The 13,887-nt window shown below is 45.6% G+C and overlaps 1 protein-coding gene across 2 annotated transcripts in view; it reads left to right on the top strand.

Annotated features, from left to right (window-relative positions):
• The window catches only part of ago3a (argonaute RISC catalytic component 3a), a 37,685-nt gene extending 24,419 nt beyond the window's left edge, over positions 1-13,266 (top strand). For both annotated transcript variants that reach the window (XM_062985647.1, XM_062985648.1), the window contains exons 11-19: positions 475-608; positions 701-885; positions 1,154-1,313; positions 1,424-1,514; positions 2,957-3,151; positions 3,973-4,107; positions 5,156-5,257; positions 6,558-6,757; positions 7,331-13,266. In XM_062985647.1, the coding sequence (XP_062841717.1) occupies positions 475-608; positions 701-885; positions 1,154-1,313; positions 1,424-1,514; positions 2,957-3,151; positions 3,973-4,107; positions 5,156-5,257; positions 6,558-6,757; positions 7,331-7,439 (1,311 nt within the window). In that variant the 3' untranslated portion in view covers positions 7,440-13,266. The remainder of the gene's footprint in view (positions 1-474; positions 609-700; positions 886-1,153; positions 1,314-1,423; positions 1,515-2,956; positions 3,152-3,972; positions 4,108-5,155; positions 5,258-6,557; positions 6,758-7,330) is intronic.
• The last annotated feature ends 621 nt before the right edge of the window (positions 13,267-13,887 follow it).

Below are 13,887 nucleotides of genomic sequence, written 5' to 3' on the forward strand. Positions count from 1 at the left end.
TTTGCTTTTCATTTTCTGATTGTAACAGCGACTCTTTAACAGTAACAGCTTATTGGAACTGTAAAATTTAGGCAATAAAAAGAAATCGTATTAATATTGAGCAGAATGAAGTTCACCCTATTGGTCCGGCCCTCCACAACAGTAACCGTTTCTTATGTGGTCCCTTGGAAAATTTAATTGCCCACCCCTGCTGTATAGCATAGTATTGATATGACCGTGCTCCTGCCATCAGTGCTATGACTGGTAATGGAAAGTGGGTGGCAGCTTATAATGTCTAGCTCACCTTTGAGGGGTGTTCAAAATCACAAGGGGTGTCCACACAGTCATCGGCAGTGTTTGAAGGATGGAATGATAGAAGCCTCTTGTAAAAGTGCCACAAGAGATTGCATAAGTTTTCATAGTCGTGCAGGTTTGTTAGTGTGTGTGTGTTCGTACACGTGTCTGCAGCTGATGAACCCTGCACTGTCGTTGCAGAATCGCACCGTGGCCACGCCCAGCCACGGCGTGTGGGACATGCGAGGGAAGCAGTTTCACACCGGAGTGGAGATAAAGATGTGGGCCATCGCCTGCTTTGCCACACAGAGACAGTGTCGCGAGGAAATCCTCAAGTAAGAGTCCTGCCCTGAAACTGGCACAAAACCTACACCAAGCCTCCAGGACGTCAGATCTTCCTAAGCTCACACTCTCGTTATCCTTCCAGAGCCTTCACCGACCAGCTACGCAAGATCTCGAAGGACGCCGGGATGCCCATCCAGGGCCAGCCGTGTTTCTGTAAGTACGCGCAGGGAGCCGACAGCGTGGAGCCCATGTTCAGGCACCTGAAGAACACGTACGCCGGCCTGCAGCTCATCATCGTCATCCTGCCCGGGAAAACGCCCGTCTATGGTACGCCATACAGCACAGTGCTGATGCTTGTGTGTCCTTTCAGTGTTTAATTTAAATACCGTGTCGGGCATCTGCACAGACGTTGGCTTTGTCTCGGGGTAGGGGGTGTACCAAGCCCAAATAAATGCTTCATCATGGTCAGGTTCATGTTGCCCAGTGTTCTGGCACCACCCAGGAACACTGGGCATAATGCAGAAGTCTCCTGTTCATGTCTTGGATGTTTATATCACATTTTTATGAACGTGTGTGTGTGTGTGTGTGTGTGTAGCGGAGGTGAAGCGTGTAGGAGATACCCTGTTAGGAATGGCCACTCAGTGTGTCCAGGTGAAGAACGTGGTGAAGACCTCGCCTCAGACGCTCTCCAACCTCTGCCTCAAGATCAACGTCAAACTCGGCGGCATCAACAACATCCTGGTACCGCACCAACGGTGAGAGCGACGTGTGTGTGTGAACGTGGGTTAATGATGCCAGATGATAGAAAACTGAGGATTAGCATAGTTCCTTAGCTGACTGTGTGTGTGTGTGTGTGTGTGTGTAGACCATCAGTGTTCCAGCAGCCGGTCATCTTCCTGGGTGCAGATGTCACACACCCCCCTGCAGGGGATGGGAAGAAGCCCTCCATAGCTGCAGTAAGTGCCTCACACGAGGAGAGCGGTAGACTATCACCCACCCCCACCAGAGATGGTATCTTGTAGTGAGCAGTATCACACCCGGAGACTCACGCACTACTGTCTGTAAATCAAACATCCCTCATACAGGCACCTAACCCAGCCAGAAGAGGCTCGGCATTGAGGAACCTGTTTTTCTCTCTCTCTCTCCCTCAGGCACATTCTCACCTCTATATTCTCAGCAGAAGTGTATGCCCTTCTTATGGCACTAGAATAAAGACTAAAGAACAAACGCGAAATCCTGATACGTACAGACTTCAAATCACACACCCACAGTCGAACACACCATAATAATCAAAAAACAGCACCATAAAAGAACTCGCAGACAATGGGAGCTCAAGATTAGACCCATGCGCTATCAAAACGCCTGGTAGATGTCGCAGTTCTACACAGGAGATAAATGTTTGCGTTTCATGTTACTGCTCTCCAACGTAAACACCAGCTTAGTCGTTTCACCAGTGTCTCTGGGCCAGTCGTGATCTCCACCAAAATAAGACAACTTACCTCTGTAGTCTGGTAGGAGAACGTACATTGCACGCCGCTCATCTTTTGTGCTACATTGTGTGTGACTATACCTATGGTAGTGCACTAATTAGGCATACTAGTTAGTACAGTCATGTGGACGTTTTCTACCCACCTTTAAGCCAAAATTCTGTACTAGTTTCTTTCAACCTGTAATCTTTTCGGAGATCTTTCTTCAGCTTGTTATGCACCAGATTATACCGTTATGTGACACTTGTTAAGTACCTGTCTCCATTAGACATGTTCTAACTGACACTTCCAAGTGTTTACAAGAGCGGCAAAGACTTGCTTTCCCCCCCCAGACGATAAAACAAATCTTCAACGAATTTAAAGCTCAATTCTCAAATTCTTCACCAATATAAAACTGAAAGCACACATATGAAGACAGACAAAACAAAAACTGAACATGAATGACTATAATATGATCCTTTATATGTAAAAAAGAAAAGACTGAACGATCCTGCCATGAATTTAAACCAATAAACAAGGGCCAGTGATAGCTCAGTGGTTAAGGTACTGGACTAGTAAACAGAAGGTTGCCGGTTCAAGCCTCACCACCACCAAGTTGCCACTGTTGGGTCCCTGAGCAAGGTCCTTAACCCTCAATTGCTCATCGTGTTCAGCTCATTGTGTAAGTCGCTTTGGATAAAAGCGTCTGCTAAATGCTGAAAATGTAAATGTAAACAAACAAACTTCAGCTAGGTGGGGAGAACCTGCGCTAATAAATCTGTGAATCTAATCAATTAATTAAATGTAAAATTCTGTGAATTAATAAAACTTGACTCGTGTGTAAGCGCTGGAAAGTCATAGATATAAAATAAAGCAGGCTTGAAGTTTGGTTGGTTGTGTCCTCCTCTCAGTCTCTATTTCTTTCTCCGCAGGTGGTGGGCAGTATGGACGCCCACCCGAGTCGGTACTGTGCCACAGTGCGGGTCCAGAGGCCACGGCAGGAGGTGATACAGGACCTGGCGTCCATGGTGCGCGAGCTGCTCATCCAGTTCTACAAGTCGACCCGCTACAAACCCACGCGCATCATCTTCTACAGGGACGGCGTGTCCGAGGGACAGTTCCGACAGGTCCGGGCATTTTTTTACCCTGAAAATTCAGTTTAAATGTGCACACTGGGTGTAGGAAGTTTTAGGATGTATTTGATCCTTGTAGCCTTGAATTATGAATGTAATTGTTTGTGCTAATATAAATAGGGTCAGTTTGACTGTGCTCATCACAAAGTACATGGATCTACATTTATCTTACATTAGACTTAAGGTGGTATTAACAAGCCTTAAACGTATTAAATGGTAACTGCACACACTTTCTGATATCTGTGCTGTGTGTATACTTTTTTTGCCAGTACATGGAACAGTGGTTTCCTGCCAAGGTTGGGGAAAATATTTGCTTGTAATCATGGGATTTAAGGTGACATTAACAAACCTTAAACATATTAAATGTTAACTGCACACACTTTCTGATATCTGTGCTGTGTGTGTTCTTCTTTGTTCCAATATAAACGGGTCAGTTTACTATAGTCATTACAAAATACATGGAACAGTGGTTTCCTGCCAAGGTTGGGGAAAATATTTGCTTGTAATTATGGGATTCAAGGTGGCATTAACAAGCCTTAAACGCATAAATTAACTGCGAATGGTAAAAACACTCATCTGTGGCTGTTCGGGTGTCGCAGCGGTCTAATGTTCTGCTGCAAATGCGACCTCTGCTGGCTGCTCGAGGCACCTACAAGAGTCATGGAATAGTACAGCACATTTTTCTGTATTCTCTGTGCTCTGTGAGAGACTGAAACTTGCAGCCAGAGTCTGGGGGAGCGTGAGGGGTTTGTGTAACAAGGAGAGGAAGTACATTTAGGAAAATGCAAAAATATGTCATGTTTATGATTGTGCAGGTTCTGTACTATGAGCTTCTGGCGATCCGGGAGGCCTGCATCAGCCTGGAGAAAGAGTACCAGCCCGGCATCACCTACATCGTGGTGCAGAAACGCCACCACACCCGCCTGTTCTGTGCCGACCGCAACGAGAGGGTGAGTATATTTAGTCATGCACAACTACATTAGCTGTTTTATTAAACTTCATGGTTTATAATAATACAGCTTAGACACTATATGGACAAAAGTATTGGGACACCCATTCTAATTTTTAATGTATTTCAGCCACAACAGTTGCTAAAAGGAGTAATAAATCAGTTATATACAGGAAATTCTATGCTTTAACTTTGCCACTTCGGTTTAGGGAAGTCCCTTTTCCTGTTTCAGCTTAACTGTGCCCATGTGCACAAAGCAAGCTCTATAAAGACATTCTCAGAAGAGCGGCTACTGTTCTAGCTAAAAAAATATCACATAGCGGTCACTATTTTACATTTACATTTTTGGCATTTAGCAGACGCTTTTATCCAAAGCGACTTACAGTACTGTGACCGTATACAGTCTGAGCAATTGAGGGTTAAGGACCATGCTCAAAGGCCTAACAGTGACAACCTGGCAGTGGTGAGGCTTGAACCAGTGACCTTTTGATTACTAGTCCTGTACCTTAACAAGTAGGCTACAACTGCCCTATACTACCCATTAATACGCTAATGGTCAAGTGTCCAAATACTTTAGGTCATATAGTGTATTTACAAAAATAGGGGTGCTAGGGTGGCACTGTGTTAAGATATGCTAGCCAACAACCTCTGAGATCTTGGGTTCGAATCCCGGCCGTACTATGGGCGGGTCTGGTTTCTACACAGACGTGATGAGCTATGTCTGAGCGGGGTGGTGGCCAAACAGCTTAGCCATTCGGAGGTGCACTTGTATGTGCGCTCTTAGTGCCAGTCCCAAGCCCAAATGAAGTAAGGAGGGTTACATCTGGAACGGGATCCAGCCTAAAAAAACTGCACCAAATCAGGTGTTCGGACCTGAATTCGATCCGCTAAATATGGGAGCAGCCGAAAGAAGAAAAAAAAAAAACTACCATTATGACTGATTTGTTTAGAAATGGGACACTGTTTAATCGTAATGATTCTATGTACAAATGATAGAATATGCAGCTCAGTATTTGTTATTTACTCTCGGTCTCTCTGATTCTCTGTAGGTGGGGCGCAGTGGAAACATTCCCGCCGGTACGACTGTGGACACGGACATCACGCACCCCTACGAGTTCGACTTTTACCTCTGCAGCCACGCCGGAATACAGGTACACACACACACACACGCGCACACACACACACACAGAGTTACCTGAAGCGACATCCGTTTAGGTCATTTTGCGTGGGATCAGACTGCGTCAGACTGTCTGTGACTTCGCTGCTCCCTCCACCCACACGATGCTTTTAACGATTCCGTACACGTACAGATATGGAACCTCTGAAAGTTGAGTCAAGCAGAAGGTAATTCAGATTCGTCATGTTTCTGTCTTATACAGCGTATTAATTAGAGAACGTTCAGCACCATCGTTAGTGTTCATTCACCGTTAGACGTTAAGTTAACTGTGGTCAAGAGCTGCTGTCTACACTCCACTGACAGGATGAGAGTTCCATCTGAAGAGGGCGCTGCAGTTCTAACACAAACAGATCTGTCCTCACACCATTTCTATTTGTATTTTCTTAATAAAAAATAGTCTAGTTTTGTAACAATTAAACTATTCGGCACTAAGTGGGTAGCACTGTCGCCTCACAGCAAGAAGGTCCTGGGTTCGATCCCCAGGTGGGGCGGTCAAGTGTAAAACATGACGTTAAAATCCTAATAAACAAACAAACAGTTAAACTATTCAGCTGTGTGCGGATGATACACAGCAAACTCGAATTTTGCAGCTCAGTGCCGTTACTGAAGGTCCCGGTTCCAGTACCAGTGATTCCACCACCAAGTTTAACAATTTATATTCATTCCTCTTTTTTTGCATCCCAATTTTTCATTTATTTACTTTTTCGCAAACCCCCCCTCCCCATTTTCCTCCCCATCTTCCTCCCAATCTAGTCGAATCCGGTAGCAGAGCTGAGATTTGAACCATCAAGTTTAAGATGTCAGCTCTGGTGTGCCACCTAAGCGCAGTTTTCGCTTTATGTTAACGTGCGTTTTTGGGCGTGGTTTTATTAAACCCCCTTTGTCACTTCTCGCGTGTGTTCTCATGACAAAATGTAGCTTGGGAGACCAGACAGACTCGTCTGAGATTCCTCCAGATGGTAGATGGTGTAGTGCGTGACCCCCCCATCGCCGATCAGCCGTGTCGTGTGAACTGTACAGCCATCCGAACACCTTGAAAGCTGCTGCTGTTGGGCCCTTAACCCTCAATTGCTCAGACTGTTTACTATCAGTACTGCTGGTGGCTTTGGATAAAGGCGTCTACTAAATGCCGAAAACGAACACACACACACACACATACTCAAAACCTTCTGGATTTGTCTCCGTGTAATGAGGGCGTGAGTTTGTGGCTCACTCTGGTCCCTGCATAACCATGCCGTCTCACTCTGACTTTGCGTTTCCTTTCTGTCCTGCAGGGCACTAGTCGACCCTCCCACTACCACGTGCTGTGGGACGACAACTGCTTCACGGCCGACGAGTTCCAGCTGCTCACCTACCAGCTGTGCCACACCTACGTACGCTGCACACGCTCCGTCTCCATCCCTGCGCCCGCCTACTACGCCCACCTGGTCGCCTTCCGCGCCCGCTACCACTTAGTGGACAAAGAGCACGACAGGTAAGAGTCCTGCTGTCCGAAGGGGACGCTAGATACTGTGCTGTGATACTATTATATGGACAAAGGTATTGGGACACGCCTCTTAATCATTTAATTCAGGTGTTTTATTCGGTCCCGCTGCCACAGGTGTGTAAAATCAAGCACCTTTTATACCTGCGTTCTGCCTTTACAAGCATTAGTGAAAGAATTGAACACCTTTGGGATGAACTAGAACAGAGATTGTGAGCCAGGCCCTCTCATCTAACATCAGTATCTGACCTTGTGGGTTTGGACACCCACATGACATGATTGTTTAAGGGGTGGCTAAAGCCCTGGGATGGATTGGTGCCCTGTTGGGGGTCTATTCTAGCCTTGAGCCCAGTGTTTCTGGGAAACCAGACCCACTGAGACCCTGACCAGGATAAAGCAAATGAAAAATACAATTAAAAATACTACAAAGTCACTTAAATTGATTTAATTTATCAACGAGTACCCTGGATACAGTAAAGACGGTAGTGGATATGGGTAGTAAAATGTATTTTAAATAAATGCAATAATAACGATCATCTTTCTGTCTCTCTTTCCGATGGTCAGCGCGGAGGGCAGCCACGTGTCCGGTCAGAGTAACGGCCGGGACCCCCAGGCTCTGGCCAAAGCCGTGCAGATTCACCACGACACCCTGAGGACCATGTACTTCGCCTGAGCGTCTCTCCACCCCGTCCACGCCTCGTCCCGGACCCGAAATCTGAACGCGGACCGGACACTGTGCAGCAGGAACAGCGCGGGGTGCACGTCCCGAATCCCGACCCGAGAGCGAGCGCACACCCGCTTCGATCCCACACCGAAACTCTGCACTGTTATGCAATATTCAACCAGCCAACCACCTTTTGTTTGTTTTATTATTTTATTATTTTATTTTCTATACGTGGGACGAGTCCGAGGCTCCTCTCCATCCCTTCCAAACTAAAGGGAGTGTTTGTTTGTTTTTTTCCTCTGTATGACGATTAGTTTACCTCAAGTTTGTGACAGCAGCACTTTGACCCCCGCGGTCCGCAGAGAGGCGCTCGCCGGGCGTGGTTAGGGACGTTAAGTTTCGTCGTCTGCTCGTTTTATTTTCATTTTCGTAGCCAGTCGTGACTTAGAAAACGCACGACGGTCGCGATACGGTTCTAAATATATCAGAACGCAGGTGAGCTAACGGGGGGCCACTCATTAGGGCCAGATATTTTTAAACAGCATTTCGGGGAAGATGATTTTTGTTTTTGTTTTGTTTTGTCTTGGAGCTATGTGCCGAGTTTCATCCAGGGTGGTCCGGATCACTGTCTGAGCATGTACTACAATGCAAAGTGTTTTAATATGTACTCTTGTATATGGAAACGGTTTTATTCCTCCCAGTATTTATTTATTTTTAATAGCATTTCCTTCCTCTTTTTTTTGTCTGTTTGTAAAAAGAAAACACATAGAGGCCATGTTATAATGTTATATGACGGATCATTTATGAGCTATTACAATTTTAGTGCAATAATCCTTTTTTTTTTATTAGAGGAATGCAAGCGAACGCATTGACTACGGTTTGTTTTGTTTTGGGTTAAACGATTGAACAGGGATTTAGCCAGACATGGCAACCGTATTCTCTGCATTTAGTGGAGGGCATGGTGTAAGTGTGTGTGTGTGTGTGTGTTTGACACTTTTCTAGCTGCATGCTCATATTTAATATATTTTTCTCTGTTCATGGATCTCTAGATTCCTTTAAGGGTTCAGAATTAAGTGCCTGAGTTTTGGGTTTTGGGAACGTGGGGTTTTATAGAGCGTTTTAACGACGGAACGAAAGGAAACAGTTTAATGCCGTGCATTAAGATGACGTTAAAGGAAATCTCCACCCTCGAGCGCTAGAAATAGTTCTGCTTTATGCGCACGCATCTGCTTCAGCTTGCATACGAAGCGTGGTTTGCCTTTAGGTGCTCCGGTTTCCTCCAACCTCCCAAAAACATGCTGAATGTGAACAGGCTGCTCTAAATTGCCACTAGGTGTAGGTGTGTGTGTGCGTGTGTGGGTGCATTGCCCTGTGATGAATTGGCACCCAGACCAGGGTCCCGGATGTATTTCTGCCCTGTGCCCAAGTTAAAGCTGAATGAACGATTTCGTGCCCACTGGCAGAACGTGTCCAGACTCCGTCCCTCCGGTCACATGCCCTGCTGGTGGGCGTGTGTATGACCTCTGTTTACATTTGAAAGCCTGAATCTGATTGGCTGAATGCTTATGTGTATCTTGGCTGTCTGACAGGACCAGTAAATGTGATTCTTTGAGCTGCAGCGGTAGCTCAGCAGTTAAGGTACTGAACTAGTAATCGTAAGGTTGCCAGTTCAAGCCCCACCATTGCCAAAATCGCCACAATTGGGCCCTTGAGCGAGGCCCCTAACTCTCAATTGCTTAAATTGTGTTCAATGATGATTGTAAGTTGCTTTGGATTAAAGCGTCTGCTAAATGCTGCAAATGAGCTCTTTGGGAAGTGAATAGGGTCGGGTGGGGTTACAACAGTTTCAAACCCTTACAATAGGGTCACTACTGGATTAATTATCCAAATCGGGAACGCTTTGGACAGGGTGCCAATCCAACACAGGGCTTTGACCACACCATCCTCAGACATAGCCAATCATAGCCAAGGTATTGGACTAGTAATCAAATAGCTTGCAGTTCAAGCCCCCAACACGACCAAGTTGCCACTGATGGGCCCCTAAGCAAGGCCCCTTAACCTCTAATTACTTTTTGTAAATCGCTTTGGCTAAAAGTGTCTGCCAAATATCATAAATGTAAACATCAGTGTGGGCGCCAAGACACCAAGGTACTGAACTAGTAATCAGAAGGTTGCCAGTTTAAGCCCCACCACAACCACTAAGCTGGCACTTGGCTTCCTGAGCAAATTGTATTCGGTCGTAATTGGATAAAAGCATCGGCTGCAACCGACAGGCTGATAGCACCACTGAGATTCGAACCCTGGATCCCCAGATCTCAGTGGAGTTGGGCTAGCACTTTACCCATGGCTGTTTTAAAAAAGTAACATGAATAAATAAATAAATTTTTTTATTGTAAATAGATTTATAAGCATATATGTTCAAATTAAAATTTCCCCCTTTTTTACACCCTATTCCAGCTAGGTGGAACTTATTTCCCTCTTCTCTCTGTCGACATGATTGGCTGTGTCTGAGGGAAGGGGGGCGGTCGAAACCCTGCCTTAGATTTATGGGCCAGCATGATAGACCACTGTGCCACCCGAACGCCCTTAAACTTCCACTTTTCCCTGGCAAATTAGCATATTCACTACAGAATTTACAACCACCCTGTTGTCGATGCCAAGCCAAATTGTTTGGAGCGTTTCGGTTTCTTTGAGACGCTTCACTGGATTTTCCTTTATCATCAGGGTTCGAAGCTACAGCTTGAATATCGCTCATTGCTCGGGGCTCAGGAGCTCATCGTTTCGTTCACGCATCACTTCTGTTAATTTGTCTCTTATTTTTTATTGTATTTTGCATTGCAGAGACTCCGGGTTCAAACTTTCGATGCAGCTCAGTTTCCGAGAGGCAGAAAACGAAATCTAATAGTTGCTCATCAGAGGCAGCGTGTGTATTAAGCTTAATAGATGGGCTAGGGTTGGATTTGGGGTTGGGGGGCATCATTAACGATTTAAGCGTGCCTTTTATTTGCGTGAACGATCGGGACACGTTCCCAACATAAATGCCAGCGGATTTTAAGCCAAGCTCGAGACCGGTGTGCTTCTCATTACTCGTGCCACTATTGATATGAATTCTAATCCTAAATCTTCACGTGTAGCTTGTTTAGGGTGGATTTTTCCTTTAAGTTTACACGATCCAGTTTCGCCAGATTCGCGACAGTCCAAACGTGCTCAGAAATCACAGCTGATCAGTCGCAGGAAGCCACGGCCGCTCGGTGAATTCCTTTACCAGCCTGGTTAACCATCGTCTGCCACTTTTAGGATCTAGCTGCTATTGTACTGGGGTTCCTGCAGTGGGAAGGAGGATGTCCTTCAGCAGGCCTGTATTTCGTCAGTGCTGGGTTACTGTAGGGCCAGTAGGTGGCAGCATGATGTTGTGATCAGGCTCTTTCTGAAGCCCGACCCATGTAGTGAAGGAGGTGGGATGGTGACCTGCACTAACTGAGGCTGAACACAGCCTGGTGCTATCAGGTGCTGGAGATATCGGCGTCGACTGGAGGGGGAGCGAGAGGAACAAGGGTGCTGGTGCTGGCTTCGTATCTCTAGTTGTCTTGGTGTTTTATGACCTACTTGTTGGATAGTATTGGTGGTGTGATTATAAAGGTGCCTCTTGTTTGAAATTCTTCTGTTTCTTTTATCGATTTAGCATCACAGTCCTCGTCGGCTGATTTATTTATATATATTGTTTTGTATTATTCAGTATTCAGAGTTTTCTCTCGCCGAGTCGAGTTAATGTGTCTTTATGACATTTTAATTTTACAGTCTGTGGCCCTTGTTATTACGAGATTATTCGGCTGAAGTCAGCCGGTGCTTTATTCACCTCTTGGCATTTTCATCCTGGTTGTAAATGTTGTTTTTATGTGACTGACCGCAACACACGGAGCCCCGACCCCAGCCCCACTCGACAGCAAAATCGAACGTCAGTGCCCGGCCGTACAAACGCCGTCATGCTTTGAATGGGCACAAATCCTCACAGACATACTTCAGTCAAACAAAGTCAGAACGTCACTCTATTTTAATTCCAGTTGTTTTTGAAATTGGACGTTCGGCAAGCTCACGGTCACGTGTCCGAACACTTTTGGCCATATAGTGCGTCAGTAATCCAAGCTGTTCTGTGTGTATCTGGCCAGGCTGGTAGCAAGCACCACTCCGACTCGAACCTTAGTCTGGTCGAAGATCAAAGAACATGGACGCACACTTACTGACGTCTAAATCGCTGCAAGATTTCGGATTCTCATACAGCAGTGCCCGGCCGTACAAACGCTCTCATGTTTTGTTTGACTGAACTATGTCTGTGAGGATTTGTGCCAATTCAAAGTCAGGACGTCACTCTATTTTAATACCAGGTGTTTTTAAAATTGGACGTTCGGCAAGCTCGCCGTCACGTGTCCGAACACTTTTGGCCGTGTAGTGTATCAATAATCCAGGCTGCTTTGTATCTGTGTGTATCTGGCCAGGCTGGTAGCACCACTCCGAGCCTTCGAACCTTAGTCTGGTCAAAGATCAAAGAACGTCGATCTTAAAAGTCGGCATCGACGAATCGCTGCAAGATTTCGGATTCCAGTGCAGCAGCATGGAGGAGCAACCGAGACCACAATGCTTTGCAGATATAGGTGTGCTGCAGACATAGACCTGCTGTGTATGAGTGTGTGTGTCCACTCGGTTTAATCAGAGCTCCTTCTTAATCTCAGTAGTTTGTGAACCACTGCTTAACTTCTTAATGTAATTAAAATATACGCTCGGGGTTGTACCGGGGTCGCAGAAATGTGCCGAGTGCTTGAATTGGGGTCCGAGAACCCCGATTTAGAATTAGGTTTGCACCGGGTGGGTCCTGGGTTCAATCCCCAGGTGGAGTGGTCCGGGTCCTTTCTGTGTGGAGTTTGCATGTTCTCTCCGTGTCCGTGTGGGTTTCCTCCGGGAGCTCCGGTTTCCTCCCACAGTCCAAAAACATCTTATGTAAGCAGTAACGACCTGTCCCGTCATGAATGTTACCACAGTGTGTCAAACATGACGTTAAAATCTTAATAAAATAAAAATAAAGAATAAGGTTTGCACCCGACGGCAGGTTTTCCTTTTAGGAATAGTTTGTTGTATTTAAATATCACATCATGTGTTAGAAGCTGCCGAATGTTCAGTCTGCCCCGGCATGTGGCGACATCCAGCGTTCCTGTTCCCGTCACGGATCAGTACTCTGAATCGGTATATTTCCTAATCAATATAAGTCTATTGATCTGATTTATCTGCTGAAATTAATCCTTTATCAAACGTGCATAGATCTAACACAGACGTGTCGTATATCATGCACAGCATGTACACTACGTGGTATGTGAACACCCCTGGTGCCAAGGTTCCAGTGCCACAGCTGTTGCTCACAGGTGCTGAAATTCTGTTCAGTTTTTTTTGTATGAAATTCCGGATTTATTTCCACATTTTTGGCTATTATGTTACCGTACATGATTAACACATCTTGTGGGATTCAGGGTGGAGGAACTCCCTTGAATCCAGGCTGATCTTGGACTTGGTATCAGTGCCTGACCTCACAAGTGCTCTTCCGACTGAGTGATTGGACTGCAAGTGCTTGTGGAAAGCTTTCCCTGGAGGGTAGAGGAGGTTGCGTGGGACAGTATTTTAATGCTCGTTGGTTTGGAAGGGAATGTATACGTCCAGCGAGCTTTGGCTGTATGTAGTTTTGTGCCAGACCCAAACCCGACCATCTCGACAGTGATCTTAAGAAATGTGGTCGTTTTATTTTTATGTGTGTTTTGTTTAAAGCTTAACGAATAAAAGTCTTTAGAAAGTGCCTTTTTTTCATGATGGTGCTCAACACGAACCTCAAGTCAGATAATCGAGCTGAATGAGAGTTTTTCAGTTTTTTGGAGCATTCTACATAACACTTGTGTTATTTTTTAATTATTTATTTGTTTTTTAAGAACTCTGGGAGTCTGGTGTGGGGGCAGCCTGTGTGTTTGATCTGAATCATCAGGGCATTGAAGGGAGTGGAGTTTAGTGCCATCATGCCTAGTTCAGCACTTTACTGACATGTTTTTGGATACTCCTTGTTTGGGAATGGGTGTGTAAAACATCCACACCGAGCATTTTATTAAGCACAACTATCTGCTACTCCTACCGTACAGATGTAATTACTGACTGTAGCCCAGATGTTTCTTTCTGCACTGTATCCCTATAGAACATCTAGCGCTGTTCTCATCTCAGCACTGAAGTGACACTAATATAGTAATGACCTGGGACCGTTGTGGCCTAGCGGTTTAGGTACTGGACTAGTAGTCAAAAGGTCACTGGTAGGTTCAAACTCCACTACTGCCAGGTTGCCACTGTTGGGCCCTTGAGCAAGGCCCTTAACCCTCAATTGCTTAGACTGTATACTGTCACAGTACTGTAAGTCGCTCTGGATAAAAGCGTC

Source organism: Trichomycterus rosablanca, chromosome 23, assembly GCF_030014385.1.
Source record: "Trichomycterus rosablanca isolate fTriRos1 chromosome 23, fTriRos1.hap1, whole genome shotgun sequence".
Classification (NCBI taxonomy): domain Eukaryota; kingdom Metazoa; phylum Chordata; class Actinopteri; order Siluriformes; family Trichomycteridae; genus Trichomycterus; species Trichomycterus rosablanca.